General features: G+C 37.0%; 1 protein-coding gene across 1 annotated transcript in view; it reads right to left on the bottom strand.

Annotated features, from left to right (window-relative positions):
* The window catches only part of CLVS2 (clavesin 2), a gene marked incomplete at its 3' end in the record, with an annotated part of 76,361 nt that overhangs the window by 4,143 nt on the left and 45,482 nt on the right, over positions 1-26,736 (bottom strand). The window contains exons 4-5 of the mRNA XM_080700031.1: positions 13,262-13,372; positions 2,204-2,424 (exon numbers count right to left, since the gene is read on the bottom strand). Of these exons, the coding sequence (XP_080556157.1) occupies positions 2,204-2,424; positions 13,262-13,372 (332 nt within the window). The remainder of the gene's footprint in view (positions 1-2,203; positions 2,425-13,261; positions 13,373-26,736) is intronic.

Below are 26,736 nucleotides of genomic sequence, written 5' to 3'. Positions count from 1 at the left end.
GTAATCCCCGCGCTTGGGAGGCAGAGACAGGAGGATCGCGCAGGTTTGAAGCCAGCCGCGCACGCTGGCTTAGGAGACCCTGTTTCCAAATGAAAACGTAAAAATAGGTCTGGGAGTGTAGCCCAGAGGTAGAAGGGCTTCCAGGAACCCCAGTACCACCAAAAAAAAAAAATAAATAAATTTAAAAAAAGGGCTTTTAAATTGCCATGTAAATGATAAATACAGGACAGGGGAGCAGGTTAAGGAGGAAACTAGAAGAACTGTTCAGAGATTTGTAAGAGGGAGATACAGATGAATACATTGCAGGAGTACGGGTGTGGTGAAGTAAGGCTGTAGAGACTTCTGCTTCCCTGATGGAATGAGAGTGGACATATCATGAGAGAGTTGGCTGAAGAAAAAAGATACCATTAGCTGTTAAAGAAGAAAATCGGAAGACATCTATGACACCTGTCTCAAAATCTTTATATGGCTTAGTTTCAGAGAGAAGAAGCTTCTTCCCTGCTGTCATAAAAGGATAGACAGGCTTCATGTGAACAGTTTGAAAGACCGTGTACCTCATAGATTTAAGCCCTGCTCTACTAAATATAGGTTGTGTTACATTCAGGATACAATATCTGTTTAACAGGGTTGCTGTGAGGATTCAATAAATTCATGTGAAAAACAGGTGCCGAGTAAGGGCCTTACCCATGATAAGTACCTACTGAATTGTATATTTTAACAACTGTTATTATTTTTTTATTAGAAGGAAATAGTTCATAGATAATTACTTTTAGGGATTTTTTGGTTTCAAAAATTTTTGATAACTTGATGAAACATATACCTTTTTCCTAGAAAAGTAAAATGTACATTCGTCTGTATACACTTATACACATGCACACACAATTTTTTACACAACTCATAGAACTTAACATAATCTCTTAAAAACTCATCAATAAACCTTTTAGGTTAGGACAGCATAACTCCCAGGGGCTTTCCTCAGAGAGAGACAAAGAGCAAGGTTTGGTATGATAAATGAGATGTCCACGGGCCATCTTTGAGCTAGGTAAGAAGACTTGTGGGCTGCTGTCTCACATTTTTGTAGATGAGGGAAAACAAACTGGAGAAATATTTTTTGTTATATTCTACTGAACTTCTGGCTGGTGTGGCCGGGGAAAACCTAAGAATTAAATGCTTTCTGTGTTTTCTATGGAATGCAAACTGTGTGTCTGCAATTCACCAGCCACTTATTAAAAAAAATCAGGCATAAAAGTGCCATGAGCCAAAGCAGGAAGTTGAACTTTAACTCAATAGTGAACTTTATAAAGATTAAACTTGTAAGAAAATAGAATGTTTTAGAACTTTAGAATTTTCAGAGATATTAAAAAGATAATATGAGCTTTAAATATAGTGTTTGAATTGAAGTGTGTGTGTGTGCATGCATAAACATGCACACCTATGTCTTTGTAGTTCTTTTCTTCAAAAAAAATCTTACAAGAAGCCCAATAAATTAGTTAGAAAGAAAGATGTTGTCATTGCAGGGGAAGGAGACATTTCCCCATTTCACCTGTTTGGACTTGGCCCCTCCATCAAAAGCCTGGGTTTCTCAGGATACAGTTGGAAAACTACTGGATTTAGTGACAGTTAAATTATCCATAAATTTAAAATGATGTTAAGTTGAGGTTACCTTGAATGACTTTATAATTTTTAAACTGACAGCTAGTAATTGTATGCACTTATGAGGTACATGTGATAGACAAATGTTTTATGATCTCACATGTAGATGGAATCTAAAAAGGAAACAAAAGTCATAGAAGTAGAGAGTAGAACGGTGTCTATCCGAGGGCCGAGTGGGTGGGGGTAGGAAGAACAGAGAGATATTGGTCAAAGGGTATAAAGTCTCCATTAGAAGGAATAAGTTCTGGAGACCTATTGTAGAGTATGGTGCCTATAGTTAATAGTAATATATTTTATATTCTAAAATTGCTCAGAGTGTAAATATTAAATGTTCTGACAGCAAAAAATACTTTATCTTAAAAATTCTAGACATCCAATTATGGAGACATGAAAGACTTTAAAATTCCACCAGGAAAAAAAAAAAATATATATATATATATATATATATATATATATATATATATATATGAAAAAAACATAAAACTTGGTTAGATTCAGGATGTTTCTTTGCACCTAGCCCAGGCCACTCCCCAGTCTCCCACCAGCATACCTCTTCATGGACTTGGGGGACAGTTCCTTCTCTACTTCCTTCACAGGCATACTGTAGGAGTCCACATTGTATTCGCTGTCATCATCATACTCGTGGTCTAGCAGTGTTCTTGCCCATGTTCCCATGTCGTATGGGGGCAGCATTCCTCCAAACTCAGAGGGAAGGATCTCAGGATGAATAAGTTGGTGTAGACTGTTCAGATTGTTACCATGCAAAAATATCTACAAATGCAAGAAGAAGGTGGAACAAAACTAAATACCATCCAAATGCTGCGGGAAAGAAGTGAAGACAGGAAAACCAAATACAAGCTTCTCCCATGCCTGCTAAAATATTTAAACCTCTCGAATACTCAGTGAAACAGACAGGATTGGTACTATGCATCCGGTTTTTCATATAAAAATACTAAGGTTCAGGAATGTGAAGTAGTCGGAAAGTTCAGACAGTTATTAGGTTAAAGAGCTAGAACCATAAATACGACTTTCTGCTTCCTGGCCAGGGATGTGAGCAGTATAAGATGCACAATGCTGATCTGCACATCACCCTCGTGTTAGCTGTGCAAACCCAATGGTGTGCATAATAAATGCTGTTAAGACAGGCCCTTTTCATAAGGGACTCACCAATTACAAAGTCGACCCAGGTTATTAAGCCCCAAAGCTCTCAACAGTATGGCTTTCTCCTTATCATCAATAAAAATAAGAATACTGTAACCACCTTATAATGCAAAGTAGATCAGCATCCTCATAATAAAAGACTGAGGGAAGTTCATGTCCCGAAGGACATGTGTGCTACATAGCTGTCAGCATTCTCTCTCCTAGGTATTTCCATCCTTATTGTCCAAGCATAAAATGGAAAATGGATTGAAAATGTAATATTGTATGTATGCATTAATTATTGGCATTAATTTCTAAGTAGTGACTTTTCTATTAAACTGAAGACTTATTCAAGCCACATAATCAAAATTTATTTCTCCATTAATTTCTACCCCTTTCCTCTTTTTTATTTCAACCTCAAAATGATAGATCAGCCTTCTCTAATAAAGCATGATTGTCATATCACAAATATATCTAATATTTATTTAAGAGCCATAGTTTATAAGCATCTAAATAATTTCATACTCCAGGTTTAAGATGGACAAACTAGCACATTTGTTTTCTGTACCTTTAGAATCAACAATATACCTACTTAAGAAAACAAAGAAAGATTAGTCTACAACATCAAGTAACTAGAGAGGGAGGGGAGTCACCAATTAACAAGTATGTCAAACAAAATATGAGAGAGTAAACATAGATGATAGCAGGTCACTGGTCAAAGCAGGCAGAACAAACAACTCTCTAGAGGAGGATGATTCCACCTGCCCCACAGCACATCAGGATCACTACAAATTTCATGCCTCCCCCCTGCTATTTGAGACCACAAAAGCCAGTATTTATTTCTAAGAAAACTCGTGTGTGTGTGTGTGTGTGTGTGTGTGTGTGTGTGTGTGTCTGTCTGTCTGTCTGTCTTTCTCACCGTTTCTTTCTCTGATTCTTCAGAAATGAAAAGAATGTTCCTAGGAAATTTAAGTTCTGCCACATGAAACCCTTATTTTATTAGGTGCATAAGATGTTTTTTAAACACATGTGTTTCTTTGTGTAGGAAAAATTTTTCCAGTCATTCAAGCCTTATGGTAAGAATCCTTGGAGCAGTAAATATAATCCTGGCACACTACTTCCTCTCTCCTCACTAACACTCTGCTATCTCCTCCCTCACCATCTCTTTCAGCTTTGGCCTTGCTTCCACTTTCCCTGAGAAAATAGGGCAACCAGATGAGATCCACCCACCAGCATCTGTGTTCCTGTGCTTTGCCGTCGCTGCTGGAACAGTGGAAGGATAAACCCTCCGAGGGCCACCCTGTCTGCCTGTGCACCGTGAACCATCCTCTCTCCCTTACTGTCATAATTCTCAACAAGCCTCCTTATCTATCTCACACCGAAAATTTCCTCTCTCCACTGGGTCTTTCCCACTTGAGGAAAAATAAAACAAGCTGACTCCATTACTCCTATACAGACACATAAATCCTCTCTTGGCTCCATGTCTACCTCCAGTTGTTACCCTATTTCTCTCCTTCCATGTAGCATAGACCTGAACAAACGAGTTGTCTACATCTATTGCTCAAATATTCTCTGCACATTTTTCCTAAATCCAACCCAAAAAGGCTTTGTCTTTTGACACGGCATGAACACAGCTTCAATCAAGATCCTTATCTTCACTAAATTCAGCATTCAGGTCTCTATCTTCATTTATCTTGAGCTCTCAATTGTAGTGTATATCGGATATGATTCTCTTTTATTAAAAATTTTTCTTACAGCCGGGCGTGGTGGCACACACTTGTAATCCCCGCACTTGGGAGGCAGAGACAGGAGGATCGCGCAGGTTCGAAGCCAGCTGTGCGCGCTGGCTTAGGAGACCCTGTTTTCAAATAAAAATGTAAAAATAGGTCTGGGAGTGTAGACTGGAGGTCGAAGGGCTTCCAGGGACCCCAGTACCACCAAAAAAAAAATTTTTTTCTTACAGTATCATTTTATTTTCTTCCTGCTTTTCTATATTCTTAACACTGGTGTAATGGTCAACATTTACAATGCCCCCTAGGGTTCACAAAAACAAGGAAGCAATGTTGGAAGCGGGGCTTGTTTGCTAAGAGGAGTCTTTGAGGGTGTGGCCTTGGGGATTGTACAAGTTCTCTCCTCCCCCTGCTTGTTCAAGCCTCCAGGATGTGATCATAGCCTTGTTATTTCTTCCTCCTCCTCCTCCTCCTCCTCCTCCTCCTCCTCCCCCTTCTTCTTCTTCTTCTTCTTCTTCTTCTTCTTCTTCTTCTTCTTCTTCTTCTTCTTCTTCTTCTTCTTCTTCTTCTTCTTGTTCTTCTTCTCTTCCTCCTCCTCCTCCTCCTTCTCCTTCTCTCTCTCTCTCCCTCTCTCTCTCTCTCTCTCTCTCTCCTTCTCTCCTTCTCCCTCCATGCACTAAGCTCTACAGACCTATCTTGACATGGACTGAACCCTGAAATATACAAAGCTACCTTCTCCTACATTGTGGCAGTTGTTTAGGATCCTAGCAGTGAGAATATTAAATGAGACAACCGGAAAACTCCAGGTCTCAGTTCTTGGTTCTATTCTCCTTTTCAACTCTTCTCCCTCCTTGGTGATTCATTTCATTCAGTAAGTTGCTTCAAAATATTGTCCATACACTAAAAATATTGTTTTGAATCCAGGCCTTTCCCTTGAACTCCATATTTGAATTTTCACACTTTACTTGTCATCCTCACTTAAATGATGGGGCAATCCAAATTTAGCTATCAAAAAAGTGAACTCAATCTTCCCCTCATATCTGTTCTTCCCTACTTCCAACTTCAATTAATGGTATGACTATCTTTCCAGTTTCTCAGACCAAACCTTTTGACTCATCCATTGACTTTCCATTGTCTAGGTTGTCAGTAAATCCTTTTGGCATTGTCTTCTAAATGTATCCTTGATTCAAACACCAACTCTGCCCCTATGATCTCCCTTTAACTGTCATCCTTCGACCTACTCTCCATTCTCAACAAGGCAACCAGAAGGACCAGATCAAATTATAAAATGGATCACATTATTCTACTAAAATTTCCCCACTGGCTTCTCTTTCTCTCAGAGTAAAAGATCTAAGATCCTATAAGAACTACTTCTTTGAAAACATCTACTACTCTCTCTCTCCACTGAGACATGTGGTACACATATATGTCTCAAAACATTTGCAATGGATCTCTCTTCTCCCCATAGTATTCTGCCTCCAGATGTCCCCATAGATTACGGTCCCACACCCTGCCAGTCGTTATTGAAAAGCATCTATGTAACCCTGCCCAACCTGGAAAGGCCTATTTCCTTTTTCTGAACCAAGTACTTTATAGCACCATCTACCTTTTAATATATAAAACAAGTTACTTACCTACATTATGCGTATACCACTTTAAAGTTTCGTAAAAATAATACCACTGTTTCTCCAACATTTGTTGAAAAATTATATACTGCATCACCATGGTTTAGAAACAGAATGTCCTCTGAAGAACTCAAGTATTTAATGATCAGAGCTGATATAATTAAGTCTTGAGGGTCTGGCTGGAGGATGGCTTCTTGGGATGGCCTTGGAGACTGTGCTTGTGTCATGAACCCCCTGGTTTGCTCCCTCTCTTGCTTCCTGTCCCCATGATGTTACCGCAGAGTCTTGCTTTCTTCCTCCCTCTGCCTCCCACCACCATGCCCTGAGCTGTGCAGATGCCAGCCTAACTTGGACTGAACCACTGAAATCTCCAGAACTATGAGAAAATAAACCTTCCTTCTTTCTAGTTGTATGATCAGGGATTTTTGGTCACAGCAGTGAAAATGCTGATGGAAACAAACATGAAGATACTCTTTCAGATCTTTTAAATATGAATTGCTCCTCTGGGCTCAGCAACAAGGAAGGACTGCAATTGTCCAAATGTTATATTTTTCCTCTTAGATTTTTCTTTGGACTAGTTCTCCGTAGTAACATTCTTTATTGACGTTTTCCTTATACCTTTCTTTTTCTCATCTTTCATTTCATGTAAGAAATCAGGATACCCTACAAATCCTAACAATCAGCCTGAATAAAGTTTCCATTTTACTATTTTGCTTTTCTACTCTGTGTCATTAACATGACTCTGCTAGATGATCTGAGATAGAAGGGAAGAGTGGTGAAATACCTTTTAATGTCTAGCAAGTAGAAGAAGAGAGAGTCTACCATAGGAATAGAAGGAAGAAATAGGAATGTGTGCCCATTAGTGGGAAATCTGCTTCCTGTCATCTCTTGGAAGTGTCAAAACCACTCATATAGATTAGCTGGAGAGTGCACTAGGATTGTGGGCTAAAGTGGAGCCTTCATCTTCAGCTTCAACAAAGATGCCCTTTTTGTCACAAACAATTTAGAAGCAAAAGGAGAAATTAACTCCAGGAAATAACACTGGCTTAAGCAGTGAGGAGGTCAGAAGTCGACATGATGGATAGTAAGTTTGGTATGAAAGATTCCAGATACTGTTGAGAGTATAAGAAGGGATTCCTAAACACCTAAGATTGATATTTCTACCAGCCCAGCATGGTGTCAGCGAGGCCGGCCCAGAGCCTGCCGTGGGGCTAGGCTGGGTCTGAAGCCAGCAAGACCAGGCCCAGGGCCTGTTGTGTGGCAGGACTGGGACCAGGGTCTGCTCCACAGCAAAGGGCCAGCGGTTCCCTGCAACCATGTGGTCAGAAAGCACAGGAAGCTGCCGCTGCCTCACCTCATCTCTCAGCAGATTCTCAGGCTCAAGTGATCTCTACTTATAAAAAAATCGTTTGTGAGTGGATCATCGTGTCAAAGTTACTCACCTTCTTGCTTTCAGGATTTCAATAAGTGGGAATAAGTGTGGAAATTAAAAGAAGGATTTCCAAGGAAGAAAGAAACTGTGATTCATCGGATGTGAAGAAGGAGAAGCTCTAATACACTGTTGGTGGGATTGCAAGTTGGTGCAACCACTTTGGAAAACAGTATGAAAGATCCTCAGAAGAAGGAAAACGAACTTACCATATGATCCAGCAATACCACCTCTGGGTATCTACCAAAAAGAATGAAAACAAAATACCAAACTAATGCATGAGCAACCATATTCATAGCTGCACAGTTCACCATTGCCAAACTGTGGAACAGCCAAGATGTCCTTCAACAGATGAGTGGATTTCAAAACTATGGGATGTGTACACAGTGAAATATCACAAAAAGTAAGAAATCAGATTCTTTTCCTAATGTGTTAAAACTAGGGAGAAATGGGTAACAGGAGGAAGAAGGGATCCTATAGAGGAGCAATTAAGGTGACCTGTCTGAGGTGAGGGGAAGGGGAAGAGGAAAACTATTTAAAGCACATGATATTCTTAAACATATCAGTCAGGAAGCTAAGCATGGGTAGGAGGGAGGGAGAGAGAAGGGGTTAGGATTGGGTGATGTGTGCATGTATATCTCCACAAGATTTTATCCAATTAAGATGTATGACTACAATGCACCAATAAAAATTTATTAAAAAATAAAATGAAAAACTATGTGTTTCTTGCATACCTAAATTTTATGGAAAAAGATTCCCAACTGTTCTTATGGTTTCTTTCACTAGTTTTTCAGCATATGAAGTGTGAGGTGTTTGAGCAATACTGAGATGCAGAGTCACTTTTAATACCAGTAAGAAATATAATGCTTTGCATTGTGAACTGATTATATAAGTAGAAGTTAGAAGTATTTTAACTGAAAATTACTTTTTATATAAGAATTTCCATTCATATAATTTTAATTAAAATAGTAAAGTTCAGATACCTCACTTTCAACTAGAATAATGCCAGCAAAGCATTTTTCTAGGCATTGTTAAAATTGTCAAATTCAATCACAAAAATTCCAAACCTAATGTTAAACCTGTTTTCTAAACCTCATCGTCTTCAGTCTTTTTTCTAATAAAGTAAGATCACATTGAAATCTTTTCAGAGGTTGTCAGTCCTGTAGACACAGCCATTCAAGTGCTTCTCATTTTACTTAGACTGAAAGTGCAGATCTTTGTAGTAGTATAAAAGGCCACATATCATCTGGTACACTGTGGTCTCTCCTATCCTGTCCTCTACTACTACCCTTGTTTATTCTTCTCTTTGTTTTCTGGGCCCCCCCTTTTTTTAAACTAGATCTTTGCCCTTGCTATCTCCTCTGCTTAGAACTCTCTTCCCCATGAAGTCATATACCCAGCAATACTACCTATTAACTGTCATTCAGAGCAAATTGCTTAGCCTTATATGCTTCATTCCTCATCTATGAAATGAAAAAAATAGCAATACTTACCCTAAAGCATTGTGGCAAGGTATAAACAAGTTAACATATGTGAAGTCTTGAGAACAGCATGTGGCACAGAATGAACACTGCATAAGCATTCACTAGTATAATTTGTTCTAAAAGCCCCAGCAGGTGTTTTGGATAACCTGATCACTCTTTCAGAGCACAAAGTTTGTAAGTGCAATTGTGAGGCACTTCAGTACACTTTCTGAAATCTAAAATATAAATAATTTGATTCTTGGTGGTAGAAACAATTCTTAATATAAAATATAGTTGTTTGTAGAGTTTTTCCTCCTAAGCTACTGGGACATTTTCAGCAAAGTCATACATAGTCAACCCTCTGTTTATTCATTTTTAACTATTGCACTTCTACATTGACAAGGAAAGCTTCTCAATACTGAAATACCTAAAACACTTTCTCAACCATTAAAAATACAGGGAAAATTCTCTTCATATAGTTTTAGAAGCAAGCAGATATAACTGTGTAAGTAATCGTTTGGAAATTGGACACAGCACAAGGAAGTAAACATAACTCTAAATATGGATCTGGGTGAGTTGAGTTTATAGATTAGCTCCCCAATGCTACAGCTGTATAGATGAGTAAGCAAGTTACTTATACATCCTAAACTTTACTTTTCTCAGCTTCAAAATAGAAAATAATGTTTGATAAAATTTACTTTTCATGATTGAGAGTAAAATAGAGGTCACCAGAATCCGGGGAGAAAGAAATGGGGAGAAGTGGTCCATGTGTGCTATGTTAAAAGTTTGATAAGAAAAATAAGTCACAGTATGTTGATTATAGATGTTGTATATTTTTTAAAGCTAAAAGAAGGAATTTTGGATATTTCATCTCAAAAAAATAATGGCAGGAGAGATATACATGCTTACCCTGATTTGAATACTATACAATGTATACATGTTTTTTAAAAACTAAATAAATAGTTAATATTTTTAATTTACTTCTCAGAGATGTTACAAGGATTAAATAAAATAATGTTCATTAAAGTGCATTTCAAAACCTACATGTAATAACAATGATGCACATATTCAGTATTTTCCATGTGCAATGTGCTGTGCTAAATGATGAAAATAAACTATTAATTTAGTCTCAGAAAATGATGATTTCTTGTATGTACTTTGATTATCTTCATTGTTAGATGAAACTAAGTCTTAGAGAAATTCAAGTCACAAGTACTTTAAAGAAACAATTAAAATTTCCACACATTAGCATCATTTTAAAAATGTGTGATTGATCATGACAGTTATTATAAAATTATATAAAATATTGCAAATTCATCACATCCATTACACTATATCTTATAAAGAGCAGCATCCATTTTGCCAGAAAGTAAAATTGTCACTTTTCTCTGATCTTATTTTAAATTTAGTACATCAATAATAATATGCTAACATGGCACAGAAGTTTTTTTTTCTTTTTTTTTAACCTCTACATTGAGGTTTCTTTATGTAATGAACGTGCTAAAATATCCTCCCATTATGTGACAAAGTAGGAGAGCTTGTTTCTATTTATTTTTTAAGGAGATGAAAATATTTATTACCAGCGCTGGGCGTGGTGGCGCATGCTTGTAATCCCTGTGCTTGGGAGGCAGAGACAGGAGGATCGCACAGGTTCGAAGCCAGCCTCGCTGGCTTAAGAGACCCTGTTTCCAAATAAAAGTATAAAATATGTCTGGGAGTGTAGCCCGGAGGTAGAAGGGTTTCCAGGAACCCCAGTACCACCAAAAAAAAATGTTTATTAACCTAATTTAATCAATATATTATAAACATGTATTGATATATCACACTGTACCTCATAAATATGTAAAAATTTAAGTACCTCATAAATATGTAAAAATCAACTATTTTAAAAATACTCAAGGAGATGGATATTTTAACTAATGCGAATGAATCATTACATACTGTATGCATGTACTGAACTACTGCACCACACCTAACAAATGTGCACAAGTGGGATGGAGGTAGGAGGGAACCACACCAAGGGATTTTCTGTGCATATCTGAATGTCTTACTTTGAATTTCACTATGATATTCATTGAACCCTCACAACTTACACTCTGTTTGAAAACAAAAAATAAAACAAAACAAAACAAAAAGGCTCCTAGAAGTGTAGCTTGGAGATAGAATGCACTGTATTCAATCCTCAGTACCCAAACAAATTTAAAAAATAAACAATAAATTCTGAAGATTCATTCTTAAATGGTAAATATGCGGGGAAATAGGAACTTTTCTACACTGTTGGTGTAATTACAAATTAGCACAACCACTATGGACATCACTGTAGAGATTCCTCAAAAAATTGGGAATTAATCCACCATACAATCCAACTATACCATTCTTGGTTATCTTGCCAAAAAAAGATTGAAATCAGAATATTATAGTAATATATGCATATTCATGCTTATAGCAGCACAATTCACAATAGCCAAATTTTGGAACCAACCCAGGTGTCCATTAACAGATAAACGGTTTCCAAACTTTTTGGATGTATACACAATGGAATTCTACTAAGCAATAAAGAAGAAAAAAGTTCTGTTATTTGCAGAAAAATGGATGGACCTGGAGAACATTATGTTAAGTGAGATTAGCCAATTACGAAGGTGAAGGGATAAAGTTTTTTCTCATATGAATAAGCTAGGGAGTAATTGAGATATCAGAGGGACTTCAGATAATGGAGGGAAAACCCAAGTGGAGCTAGGAGGTGGTCTAGGAGAAGAGGAAGGGGGGAGAGAGGATCAATGAAGGAATAAACTCCATTGACATCATATACATATGTGATACTGACAATTTCACTCTTTGTACCCTGTTTGGGGAGTCAGGGAGAGGACTGGGAGGAAGCCCACCAAGTGCTGTGTGCATTTATGTCAATATCATATTAACTATAATATATTGTGAAATTATAATACACAAAAGTATAAAAATATTATTAAATGTTATAACAGATGAAGCTTTGATAAATGTTGCATTTATTTTGAAATTAAGCTATTTTGCTAAGTGATTTATTCATTCTTGTTTTTGTTATTTAGTGAATATACACGTGAGACAGTTCCCTTGGCAGCAGCACACAGGGTCCCATGGACCCAGCAGTCCAAAGGAGGAGTGCACTGAGTATCCACTTGCTTAGTACCTTGCTGTACATTTTGGTACTTTATGATCATATTTTTCTATTTATTTATCTCTGGTTTCCTATTAGGTTTCTTGAGGGTTGATTTAATCATGTTTGAGGAATTTCCTGAAATAAAGACCAGGAGACAAGCTCTAGAAGGCTTAGCCTTGCCTCTGCTTCCAAATAGTTTCATGATCTTGGGAGATTATGAAACTTGCCAATCCATGTTCTTTTAGTTTTAAACTCCCTTTTCAAATAAACTTTGTTCACAGAAAACTTTATCCCCATTAGCAGGCTCTAGGCACCACATCTAAACATATAAGTTAATGAAAAGTCAAGTTTGAAAACCCCCACGTAATGTCCATAAAGATGGACTGATTTTTTATTTTTGCATTACAATGACACATCATGATAACTTTCAAAGTGAGAGACATAAATGCACATGTCACTTGGTGAGTCTCCCCCCAGCTCCCACCCACTCCCTTTTCAATCTCCCATATGAAAACCTGAAATTGGCATTGATCAATTTGTGTATGAACATCATGTCCATTGAAATGTTTCCTTCATCAAGTCTCCCTCCCCATTCCTGCCTCCCTCCCTTAGGCCTCTCCATCATTATTTTAGGGTTACTCTTCCTTTGTCCAGAGTCCTACTGTATCCCAATCTCTCTCCTAGAGAGCTTGTTTTTTAAATGTTCTGTTTATAGATTCATTATTGAGATTAAGGATAAGGTCTATAAGAATTTTCAAAAAAATATTTTTTTTGTGTGTGTGGTAATGGAAATTGAACCCAGAGTCATTTTACCTCTGAGCTACACTCGCAGCCCTTTTTTGTTTGTTTTTGTTTTGAAACAGGGTCTCACTAGTTTGCTCAGGGTCTCACTACATTGCTGATTCCCTATCTCAGGTTTCCCAGTACTAGGATTGCAGGTGTGTCCCATCACACCTGCCTATCAGAATATTCATAAGACAACATAAAAGCATATTTTGCCAGGGCCAATATCATGCATGCAGTGTGCATCAAAATCCATTGCATAGTAGAGAAAAAACAATTTTAAAACAGAGAAATAACCCTACCCTTTTTCTTGTCTTCTCCTTCAGGAAAGGCCGGATCACAGTGTACAGGGCATGGATATACCACGGCTGATTGACAAAATGGATTCCTCCAAATCGTGCCGGGAAGCTATCCTAGAGCCACATGGAGGAAAGTCAAGACATGCTTTAATACACTGAGGAAGTTTAGGAAAGGTCACATGGCATTCAAATTTATTATACCACAAATTAAAATAGGATTATCTATGAAGTTAAAGAGAAAGCAGTATCTTCCTGCAACGCAACTTCCACACAGAAATAGAGGCAGTGTGTAACAGAGCAAATTCTTCTCAAGAATAGCTATTGCAAAGAATCTCAGAATTTTTAGGAGAGACATGTTTTAAGCTGGCATACTGCTCACGGTCATTATAGTCCCAGGAACATAACCAAGAAGTATTAGAGATTTGTCAAACAATAAACACATCTTGGATAAATATATTATTTAAACTGTTCACATTTATAATAAAATTTATTTAAATTAACATGTTTTATTAATCTTAAGTATAATCATTTATAATGTAAATAATACCATATATAAAAATACTTTATTCTCTCTATATTATGATTTATAAGCTTTATTATAAACATTTTCCTTTCCTTAGTTCAACTATTAGAAATAGCAACCATTCCAAGCAAAATAAAAACCTAGAATTGGATCACAGGAAATCTGAAGATATTTCTCCTTAGGTTAAATACAAGTCAAAACCTTCTGAGATCACCCCACCAGAGGAAAATGAGACTATCCTTAAAGCCAGCCCACTCTTCAGCAAGAACTTGCTAAGTGCAAGCTTGAGTCTAAAATGATGAAGAGAGGTATTTTCCTCCTACATGTCACTAGTTATGTCCACAGCCCATAGCACAGTGTCTATCCTTACAACACGTGAATTGCAACTTGGGCACTGCTCAGGAGAATGCTGAGGTACTTCAATCAGCATCCTCCCTGCTGTGATGCCAATAGCTGATGCACAACTTAGAGGAAGGTTTGTTAGCTTATGGTCCTGAAGACTTCAGCATATATGTATATAGATTATAGCTACTTATTCATTTATATCTATCTATCTATCTATCTATCTATCTATCTATAGAGAGAGGGGCTGAAATATGTATGTGTGTGCATATACATATATGTGTATACCCATATGCATATGTGCACAGACATAAATATACATATAAACATATGAAAATATATATATATAGATAGAGGAGAGAAGAGAGAGGAAGGGGAAGGGGCAAGGAAAATACATAGTTTCCAGATTACTCCCCCAGGCACCCATCTCCAAGCATAGCTGCCTCCATACCCATAACATAAGGATTCCCCATAAATGAGCCTGCTTCATGCTCTAGTGTTACTAGTTCATAATTTTACAGAGAACTGACTACACAATTTTTCTTTTTTTCTTTAATTTTTTATTGGTGCATTGTAGTCATACATCTTAATGGGATACAAAATGGTAGAGACATACATGCACACATCACCCAATTAGCCCTTACCCAATTCCTTCCCACTTCCCTCCTTCTCATGTTCAGCTTAGTGACTGACTTTGAAATTAAAAAAAAAAAAAAAACACTAGAAGTGGATAATTAGCACTTTCTTGGATTCTATTTAGGAATGAATGAAAGGTGAAGATGAAGGTGAAATAATTGTTGATTTATTTTTTAATTTAAATTATTTATTGAGTAAAATTCTCTGGTCAAAACTGTGCATGTTTAACCCCAATAAAATGTGTTGGTTTGCGCCGGGCCTGGTGGCGCATGCTTGTAATCCCCGCGCTTGGGAGGCAGAGACAGGAGGATCACGAAGCTAGCCGCACTGGCTAGAGAGACCCTGTTTCCAAAAATATAAAAATTGGTCTGGGAGTGTAGCCCGGAGGTAGAAGGGCTTCCAGGAACCCCAGTACCACAAAAAAAAAAAATGTGTTGGTTTTAGTTGGGCTATTTTACAAGCTCTAGTGAAATAGTGATTTTGCAAATTAATTTTCAGAGCTGATGAACATTTTTCTGAAAAATAATTTGTGCATCTAAGAATAGCACACTGTAAAACAAGAGTACTTCAAAAATGAATAAATTAGCTAAAAGTAAAATGTGTTTACTTTTAAGTCAGTGTCTAAATTTTATAAATATGTAGTTTCCATTCAGCGAGAGATTATTACAATAACAGAAATGAACTATAGAAGTGCTAATATAGTATTTTAACTTGTGAAATTTTATACAAAAAAGAAAAAGCAATCTACATTTAAACAATAAAAATATTATTAAAACAAATACCCAAATGACTGTAAGTCATCTTTAAAAAAATAGAACATAGCTGGGCATAGTGGCACACACCTGTAATCCCAGAACTTGGGTGGCTGAGACAAGAGGATCACAGATTTGAGGACTGCCTCAGAAATGTAAGCAGTCTCTCAGCAATCTAGAGAGATCTGTTTTGAAAAAAATAGAGTGCTTGGGTATAGCTCAGAGGTAGAATGCCACTAGGTTCAAACCCCAATACTATTTAAAAAAATAGAAGTTTGGTGATTCTGAGGTTGAATTCATTCATATTATTTCCCCTGCACTCACCTTTTAGAGTTTCATATTGTAATTCCTTGGGTTATATTTTATGTTATAAATATTATAAACAGAAATATACAAATGTTATTGTTATTTTACATTTTTTATTATTATGTAATATCAAATTTTATATTTTACTATGTATAAATGTCACCAGAGCATAGTTACGCTCCCTTGTCACACAATATTATTCCTGAGGTTTAGTTTATTTGAGGTTATATATGTTATGTGGGGCTATAGTTCACTGTCATTTCTGAATACTGTACCATCTTATGGTACGCCATAATTAATATATTTTCTCCTTCCCATGCATGTTGTTCTTCTGTTTTGCTTTGTTTCTTTTTATTTTATTTTATTTTTTTTTTGCCATTGATGAATTGGTGATCTGAATGCTTCATTCTTACAAATGTTCAAAGGTATTTGCAGGAAATTTATTGAAAAGTTTTAATGTCCCAGGCTTTAATCCATCTTGAATTGACTCTTGTGCAGGGTGAGAAAGTGGGGTACATTCCCATTTTTGTGCATATGGTTAACGAGTTTTGCCAATAAAATTTACTGAACGGGCTATCTTTTTTCCAGTGTATGTTTTTGGCCCCTTTGTCAAAAAGCAATTGGCTGTAAGTGTATGGATTTGTTTCTGTGTCTTCTATTCTGCTCCACTGGTCTGTGTATCTATTTTTGTGCCAGTGCCATGCTGTTTTTATTACTATGACTTTGTAGTATAGTTTAAAGTCAGGTATTGTGATTCCTCCTGCATGGTTTTTGTTGCTAAGAACTACTTTGACTATTTTGGGATTTTTGTTGTCCCAAACAAATTTAAGGTCTGATTTTTCTATGTCTATGAGGAATGATCTTGGTAATTTAATGGGTACTGCATTGAATCTGTAGATCACTTTTGAAAGTATGGCCATTTTGGTGATATTTATTTTGCCTATCTATGAACATGGAAGATCTTTCCATCTTTTAAGGTCTTCTTCAATTTATTACTTCTTTGGTTAAGTTTATTCCTAAGTATTTTATTTTTTTGTTAGAAATCCTGAGTGAAAGTGTTTTATCGATTTCTTTTTTAGTGGATTTATGGTTGTATATAGAAAAGCTTCCGACTTTTTAAGATTGATTTTAAATCCAGACACTTTGCTGAATATGTTGATAAGTTCTATATGCCATTTGGATGAGCTTGTAGGGTCTTCTAGGTATAGTATCATGTCATCTGTAAATAGTGAAAGTTTGAGTTCTTCTTTTCCTATTTATACCCCTTTGATTTCCTTTTGTTGACTTACTGCCTATAAATTAGACCAGAGACCTTGAGGTTCCTTGAAGAAGGCATAGGTCCAACACTGCAACACATAGGCACAGATAAAAAATCTTTCTCAACAAGACCCCAAAGGCACAAGAAACTAAAAGGTGAATCAATATGTGGGGTTTTATTAAGCTGAATAGCTTATGTACAGCAACGGAAACTATCAAAAACCTCAACCAAGAGCCAATAGAATGGGAGAAGATTTTTGCCAACTACTCCTCCGATAGAGGACTAATATCTAGAATATACAGAGAACTCAAGAAACTCAGAATTAAGAAAAATTATAACCCAATGGCAAATGGACAAGTGAACTAAATAGACACTTCATGAAAGAAGAAATTCAAATGGTCAATAAGTACATGAAAAAATGTTCAACATTATTGGCAATCAGATAGCTGCAAATCAAAACTACCCTGATATTTCACCTAACTACAAATAAAATGGCAATCATTCAAAACACAAACAATAATAAATCTGGCAAGGATGTGGAGAAGTAGGGACTCTCAAACATTGTTCATGGGATTGCAAATTAGTGCAATCACTTTGGAAAATAATATGGAGGATCCTCAGAAGAAAGGGAACAAACTTACCATATGATCCAGCAATACCACTTCTGGGTATCTACCCAAAAAAAAAAAAAAAAGAAAACCAAACTACCAAACTAATACATGTGTATCTATGTTCATAGCTGCATAATTCACTATTGACAAACTATGGAACCAGTCAAGATTTCCATCAACAGATGAATGGATTGCAAAACTGTGGGATATGTACACAGTGGAATTTTACTCAACCATAAATAAAAACCCAATTATGTCCTTTACAGGGAAATTGATAGAACTGGAGGACATTATGCTAAGTGAGATTAATATGTCACAAAAAATAAGAAATTGATGCTTTCCCTAATATACGGAACTAGTAAGAAAATGGGTAATAGGAGGAATTCTAGATGAAGAAGGAGTTTCTAAACATGAGCAAATAAGGCGACCTAACTGAGGGGATGGGAAAAGGGGAGAGGGAAATTCTCTTATGCACCTGATGTACTTTAACAAATGTTTCAATATCAACCACTAAGCCAAACATGAGAAGAAGGGAGGGGGAATGAATAGGGTGGTAACTGGGTAAGGACTAATTAGGTGATGTGTACATGTATGTCTCCACCAGCTTGCATCCCAATAAGATAAATGAATACAATGCACCAATAAAAATTTTTTTCTAAGTTTTAATGTATCACTGAGTGTGGTGGCACATGCTTGTAATCCCCATGCTTGGGAGGCGGAGACAGGAGGATCACGCAGGCTTGAAGCCAGCCTCTCTGGCTTAGGAGATCCTGTTTCCAAATTTAAAAAAATATAAAAAATAGGCCTGGGAGTGTAGCCCGGAGGTAGAAGTGTTTCCAGGAACTCCAATGCTACAAAAAAAAAGTTTTAATGTGGAGTCATACAGACTTCAACTTCATAAAATTTCTAAGAGTAATTGTACCAATTTACATTCCTTTTCCCTTAGTAACGCATGACAGTTTGTTGTTCCAAAGACCATATCTGATACAGTCTTTCTGATTTTTACCAGTCAGATAGATATAAAATAGATTCTAGTATGACCTTCATTTAATTTCATCATTTAGTGATATAAACATTAAAATATGGGCTTTTTATTTGTTTAGTCTATCAACCTCTAAAGTTCTTGTATCTGCTAACTTTGTCATGGTATCTTGTTTCTGATGAGTTTGTGGTGGCCCATATTGATCATCAGGATCCTGAAGGAGCTGGCTTGAGGAAGCTTTTCTACAAACACAATCTTCTTTGTTTCACACTAGGCATGAGGGACTAGCAAACTTATACAGATTTAATTTAATTTCCTATCATGAGATATATCTGACCCACTGTATATAAAACATTAGACGCTTATGAGACAATTTTAGTCTCAGATAACTATGGAAGACTATTATCATCATTACTAATACTGATCTTATTATTTTTCTACCTGAATAAAGGAGAGGCAGAGCGGTTTCCTTAAAGGTTTCCTGGCCAGTTGGGCTTTCATTTACAACCTTTTCCTAAGGGCAAGGAACTGGTTGAACACAGTCTCACATGCTTTCAGCATGTTTAAGCCTCGTTTCTGTTCCTGTGCACCCTACAGCCCAGGTAGCCATTATCCTCTCAAGCACTGGCACTAGCCTCCTTAGCAGCCCAAGCTTCATCCAACATTCTCTTTTTTCCTATCAATTTTCATGTAAGTTTGGCTTAAGGTCTTGCTCATGCTTCTGAGTGTTAAGCAATGCATCTGGAACTCTATTTGTTGTGATGTATTCGACATCTTGCTGTTTCATGGCAGAAAGAGCTTGAAACAATTTTAGCCTTCTGCACTGCCTGAAGCAGAACTACTTAATATGCTTTTAAAATGAGCATTTGATCCTGAATGAGCATTTGATCTCCAGAACAAAACGGAATGACCAGCTATCAAAGCTATTAAGCCAAGAGTCTTAGCTCAGTGATTTCCAGACTGAGAATCACAGAGAGGCCACACAGATTCTGTCCTGAAAATCAATGTGCACCATATACACATATCTGCACATGATGTCATGAATTTTCTTGGACACATCTTTTTATACAAAATGATTCGGTATGGAAACCTATGATTTCATCAGAACTAAATCACAGTTGAGGCAGAGTGAAAGAGCAGGAAAAGCTGTGACCTTGCAATTAATTAGATCTTACTTAAAATCCTGACTTAATCCACCTCCCAAACATCAAAACTGTAATAATTAATCCAGTTCTTTTTGCTTTCTGTTCTTCCTCATTTCTGGGTCTTGCTCTACCTCATGTTCCAGGTCTTGCAATATTGACCCCCCAAGACTCTGTGGACCTTCATTTTCACTTTCCACATGGTGCCAAAATGACCTCAGTTAAATCCTAAACCCATCACCTTCATCACTGCCATTTCCCATCATCCCTTGTGTGCCTGTTGACACCAAGCAGTTTAGTAGTTTGTGGGCTTCGTTCTCTCCCACACACCTGACTTGGTCTCCCCTCTCTTTAAGTATGATCTGCTCTTACTAAGCTCTTAAAGCTTAGTTTCAACAACATCATTTCCACAAAGCTTTGTTTTATCCCTTCTCTCACTCCTCTCCCCAGGGCTCACCCATTCAAGGGCTCTCTCTGCTGCCAGTATCCCAGTACTTGGGAGGTTGAGACAGGAGCATAAGTGTGAGGCCAGGCTGGGCAACTTAGTGAGACCCTGTTTCAAAATAAAAAATAAAAAGGGGAGAACTGGGGAATGTAGCTCAGTGGTAGGATGCCACTGGTTCAGTCTCCAATTCCACAAAAAATAAATAATAACAAATTCATCACTTCACTTGCCACAAGGGCCCTAAGATCCCCCTGTGTTTCTTCTTCATCCCTATTGGACTGTGGGCTCTTTAAGTCAGAGCTGTGTGTTCAATATGATCTACTGATGCTTAGCCTAGAATACTTTTCACTTAAGCCATCTCCCCCACCTGAGCCAGGAGTAGGGTATGAAGGTGGTGGTGGGATTTTGAAAGGGAGAGTCTGCCAGTGGTGTGTGTGTGTGTGTGTGTGTGTGTGTGTGTGTGTGTGTGTGCACCTGCCTGTGTGTGTACTTGAGCAAGGTGTAAAGGCCCAGAGGGAGCAGCAGCCTCACTACTGTGGAGAGACTCTGCAGCAGTCAGGGTCTGGATCCTCATTTCACTTTTCAGACCATTAGGAGGTGAGAGGCCTCTGGAGCAGTAGTAGCCAAGGTGTACACAGCAGTTTCTTGACCCCTAAGTCACAACTGTAAGGATATGACCTTGGAACCAAGAGATTAGCAGCAATCCTCCCTAACTTGTGTTGCTCTAGCTCTCCTAACAAGGTTTTAAGATCTCACTATTTGTAATAGGTTAACTTGATTTTTTTAGTCACTCAGACAGCTCTCTGTTTTGTGTACTGTATGGAGCCAGATGGTACCTGCTTAATCTTGTATTCCCAGCACTTTGAAAATGCCAGTTTGTTTATTCCTGAGCAGAGTTAGATAAATATCATTGAATGAAATAGGAACCAATTTTTACAGTTTAAGGGAATTATCTTTTTTGAGCCACAACTTCCTCATCTGTAAGAAATTAACATTTAACAGGAATCCAAATAGCTAACAATATTTATTGAGCACACTTCATAGATACAAGGTTACTCTACTGACTATCAATCCTACTCTATGAGTGTGAGAATGATCACGGAGGTAATTTTATACTGTGGTTTAATGGGCAGTTGTTTGGCCCTAAATAGCACTACATGATACAAAATAAGAGCATAGAAGATGCTGATCATGGACTCTTCTGGCCACAGTGCTTTTTGGTAGATATAGTGGCATAAAAAGTATTTTGCAATTAGTGAGCACAGTCAAGACAGGGTGACCAAAGTTAATAGAATGTCTGTCTTCTAAGCACTCTGGCTCATTCATCCATTTCTTTTCATTTTCTGTTTTTGGAAATTGAGCAGAACATTGTGCTTGATACCCACAGGTTGTCTTGCCTGAACAACTGTGAATAGAGAGCTGGTCTGCTAAGGTTATAGTAAAACTCAGCATTTCCCCAAGCGTCTATTGACAGTAACCTTATGTATCCTTCTGTGGGACAAAATGAATTTAGAGTACCTCCAACATGCAGTGAGTTTCCTCAAAAGTGGACTGCTATTGCAAACAATTACAAATGAACATAAGTAAAAGCAAGTCCTCTACTTTCTCCTCATTGGCACTAGAGACACTGTACATGGGTTAAATTTACTTATATCTATCACATAAATATGTTAGTGAATTATTTATTTATTTACAGTGTAAATGTTTGCTTCAAGTACCAAGCTATTTTTAAAAAGTAGATAATTTGAAATATTAGCATATTGTTCAAATTTAAAAGTTAATTTTGCTAAAATAGAAAAATTGTGTCAGATAATATTATTACACATGATATACTCAGGTTTAGAGACAATTTTGTTGTAGTAACATAACAAAACAATTTCTGGTGCAATCAGTGTACAGTTTATAGTCATAAATGAAAGTAAAATGAACTTTTATATGAGAAGTAAATCTATAACTCTGCTCTTGTTTCACAAGTCAGATTGTAAAGGGTTCCTAAACCAATCAATTGCCTTAAGAAGTATTCTCAGTGCTGAACATATTTAGAAATTGTATGTATTCAACCATTCCGAATTAACTCTATCATGCTTCTTTTTTAAATATATTTTTATTGTTACATTATAATTATGTATTATAATGAGGTTAAGAGTGATAGAAAAATAAATGCACACAGCACTTGGTATGTTTCCATATTTATTTATTTATTTATTTATTTATTTATTTATTTATTTATTTTGCGGGTATGGAGATGGAACCCAGGGGCATTTGACCTCTGAGCTACACCCCCTGTCCTATTTTTTATTCTTTATTTTGAAACAGGGTCTCACTAAATTGCAGAGGGCTTCACTAAGTAGCTGAGGCTGTCCACGAACTGCGATCCTCTGGTCTCAGCCTCCCAAATGCTGTCCAGCTTCTTTTAAAGTACTTTTCTTCATTTCTTATGCTTTTTTAAACTACTCTACAACTTCCAACTAGTATGAGCACCATAGCTAAGTACATATTGTAACAAACTGTAGCAATCATCACTTAGGAATTACAAACTTAATTCTATATAATTCTACCCAGAACTTACCCATGATAGTAAAATATAGCATTGTTCATTTATAATTCTTTTAGTATAAATACAAGTCAAGATTTTTTTTTGCAGATGTGTTGACTACCAAAACAGCATAATTTTAAAACATTACTCATGTCCTTACCAAGAGACAACAGAAATTCTCTACATATCTCAATATATGTTTTCAATTTTATTTCTAAGTTTTATAAAGATGGCATGAAACTCTATATAGCATTCTGAAATTGTAATAATAGTATATAATAGATATGAGATATACAATGTATGTGATATCACTCTCTGAAAGAGTGCCATTGTGTGTATGTGCATGTACACGTGTGTGTGTGTGTGTGTGTGTGTGTGTGTGTGTGTATAAAGCAAAAGTGTTTAATGCAGCAGCTGATGCAGCTGGCTCCCTCAGTAGCATCACTATTAGTCTTTTCAGCTGTCTGCTTTGACATGCTAACCACACTATATTTTACTTACTACCTCTTTTGGGTGTATCTTTTCTAAGTAGTATAACAATGTTTGCATACCTTATATCCTTCTTTTAGAATTTTGTATTCATTATTAGCATGTATTTCCTATTCATCTAGCAGGTTCAGACTCCAGAAGGAAGTCAAGTTTGTCCTTATTCCAACTCCCTGCTCCCACCCCCACCACTAGCATCTGGGGCTGAAAAGAAGGGGGCTACAGTTGTGGTCCCACCCATTCAATCTCATTATTAGTGAACAGAAAGTTACAGGCAAGTCATTCACTTGTTTTCATGATAAAAACAAGGATTTTTACCCAAACATTCCAAATAGTGTCCTTTGCCAAACCAAGAAGAGACAGCCAAGAAACTATTTAATTACCAGCTAATTGGAATGTCTTTTTCTGTGCCTCTCTTATAAGTGGTAATGAGCCATATTTAAATGAATGCAAATAACAGATTGAAAACAAAGGATCTTATCCCTCATATCACACAGAGATGCGAGTTTAAATTAAAATTATGCACACAGACAAGAACACTTCACCTCCATCCTCTTTTCTCATTAAATACCTCACTATCCAGGTACACATACAAAACAAAAAAGAACTTGGTTATATACAAGGAATTGTATAGAAGAAAAATTTTACCAACATAATAACTATTTTCCAATGCATAATACTTTTTCTTCTTTTTGGTGGTACTGGGGGTAGAACCCAGGGGCGTTCTACCTCCAGGCTATACTCCCAAACGTATTTTATAATTTTTATTTGGAAACAGGGTCTCACTAAGTTGCTGAGAGCCTCACTAAGTAGCTGAGGCTCGCTTTGAACTTGTGCAATCCTCCTGTCTCGGCTTCCCAAAAGCTGGGATTACAAGAGTGCAACGCCATGCCCAGCATGCATGATACTTTCTACAAACAATTTAACAACTGTGGGTGTTTCATAAAAAAAGAGGAAAAATTAATTGGCTAAAAAGTGGTCAGTTCTTTTTACAGGAAACAAGTTAGCTTCCAAGGATATATGACATCGTGCTTCAAAACAAACTCTTAGCAGGGCTTTATATTTGATGAGTGATGGCTTAAACTGCATGCATTTAAGCCAAATATTGATATTTTCATGATTCCTTATAAAATGGTATCTTAATTTTAATAAATATTTTAAGAAAACAGCCAGATTTACTACAATGGACTATTTAAAAGAGTAAAAGAATGCATTTCTCTTCCATTAATGTGACAGTGTAAGTAAAAATTATTTAAGAATTTTAATTTTTTTTTTTTTTGGTGGAACTGGGGTTCCTAGAAGCCCTTCTACCTCCAGGCTACACTCCCAGGCCTATTTTTTTTAAATGTTTTTATTTGGAAACAGGGTCTCTTAAGCCAGCTTGGCTGGCTTCGAACCTGCGCGATCCTCAATCCTCCTGTCTCCGCCTCCCAAGCGCAGGGATGACAAGTGTGCGCCACCACGCCCAGCAGATGTTTAGTTTTTTTATTTGAAAATAGTTTTCCAAGTTTGTACTTGCATGCTTCACAATATCTCTTGTTTAAAAAGTCATTTCCCATCCTGTATTTTTAATATTTGACTAAAGAAGACTTCAGGGCACTGTGACTCCTACAAAACTGTCTTGCCCTATTACTATTCTTTTATGAAAAAAATAATTTTCAAGTCAAACAATATTGCCTATAGTCTTTCCTATAGGTTGAAGGAAACAAATTTTAGAGGGTTTTAATGGAGGGACATATATTCACAATTCACACTAATAACAAATCAGCTGTAAGAGTCAAAGTTTTTAAAGAATCATGTCCTTTACATTGTAAAGGCCATGGACTACAGGGAAAACAGCTCTTACAGGGACATTTTTAAGGTGGAAGAATTTGAATACTTGGCTTTGATAATTCTACAAACAGCATTTACTGTTGGAACATGAAGGATTATTTGGTGTGTGTGTGTGTGTGTGTGTGTGTGTGTGTGTGTGTGTGTGTGTGTTTTACTGGGAGTTGAACCCAAGGACATTCTACCTTTGAGTTATACCCTCAATCCTATTTTATTATTTTACTTTGAAACAGGGTCTCCCTAGGTTGCTAAGAATCTCAGTACTTGCTGAGGCTGTCCTAGAACCTGAGATCCATCTGTCTCAATACCCCAAGTACTGAGATTTCAAGTATGTGCCACCATGCCCAGATAGGTTTTTCAACTTCTACTTTGATAATATGAAGACATTTTGGGGGCCACCTCAATGACAGTGGAGATAACCTAAAGTAACAACTCTTAGCTCCCTAAAACATGACATCATCATGTGCCTATGTCAGGCTGTTCTATTAAAACTGAATGCATAGTAAAGGTAACAGATAATTGTGTCATTTTTAATCAAAATAGAGCATGTAATAATTTTCTGCTGCCTGTGCTGAAGCTTGTAGCGCCAATCTATATGTTAGTTGGCAGCAGAAGGGCCTTACTATTCCTCTAGCCAATATATAAATGATGAATCAGGTCTTCCACTTGGCTTCTAAACTGCTTTAAATAACACTTATTAAGAAGTGCTGCCAGGCATGGTGGCACACTTGTAATCCCAGCATCTGGGAGGCTGAGATAGGAGGATCGCGGTTTCTGGACAGCCTCAGCTACTTAGTGAGGCTTTCTGCAACTCAATGAGACCTTGTTTCAAAATAAAGAATAAAAAAAAAACAGGGCTGGGGTGTAGCTTGGAGGTAGAATGCCCTGAGTTTCATTCCCCCACACCTGTACAACAAAAAAAAAAGAAGTGCTGATGTTTCCATATCCAAAATTGCCAAAAGTGAGTTAAACAGCAGAACTTTTGCTAGAGAAATCAAGAAGAGTGAATTACAGTAGAAATGAGAAAAAAGTCTTAAATGGAGATTGAAGATACCCTGGTCTTCTTCAGGCCTGTGGAAGTAGCCAAGGTAGCTTCTAACAACAAAATGGTGCTAGAAGGATTTGGAAAAATAGGAATTGCTTGCCCACTACTGGGCAGCAGAGACGAGGCCGTGAAAGTTTGGGATGGATTGTTCTGGAATTAGACTTGGGAATTAATGGAGGTAAGAGTGGAGTCTTAGGTGTTTCTGGTGCAAATTTCTTGGAATATAAAATTATAAAGTGAATTTAATGTTTTTACCCTCCCAGTTTGTTTGAAGAAGATTTGCAAATTTTTCTACTTAATTTTAAGCAAAATAAGAAGTAAATAAAGATAGAAATGTGAGATCAAAGCAGTTAGTACCATTCAGGCAACAATAGCCTTGATTTTAGTCATATTGAGGTATTAAGTCTGAAAGGAAAACAAGGTACAAGTTAGAAATGTGAGAAGACAGAAGTTAGCCACCTTGGCAAATGATTAGACGCAGAAGAGATATGGGAAAGGATGGCTGAAAGCAGGTATTTTTTGTTGTTGTTGTTGTTGTTGTTTTTGTTTGTTTGGTGGTACTGGGGTTCCTGGAAGCCCTTCTA

Source organism: Muscardinus avellanarius, assembly GCF_963383645.1.
Source record: "Muscardinus avellanarius genome assembly, chromosome: 8".
Lineage (NCBI taxonomy): Eukaryota > Metazoa > Chordata > Mammalia > Rodentia > Gliridae > Muscardinus > Muscardinus avellanarius.
The sequence above is the reverse complement of the archived record's forward strand: the minus strand, read 5'-3'. Positions and strand labels throughout refer to the sequence as shown.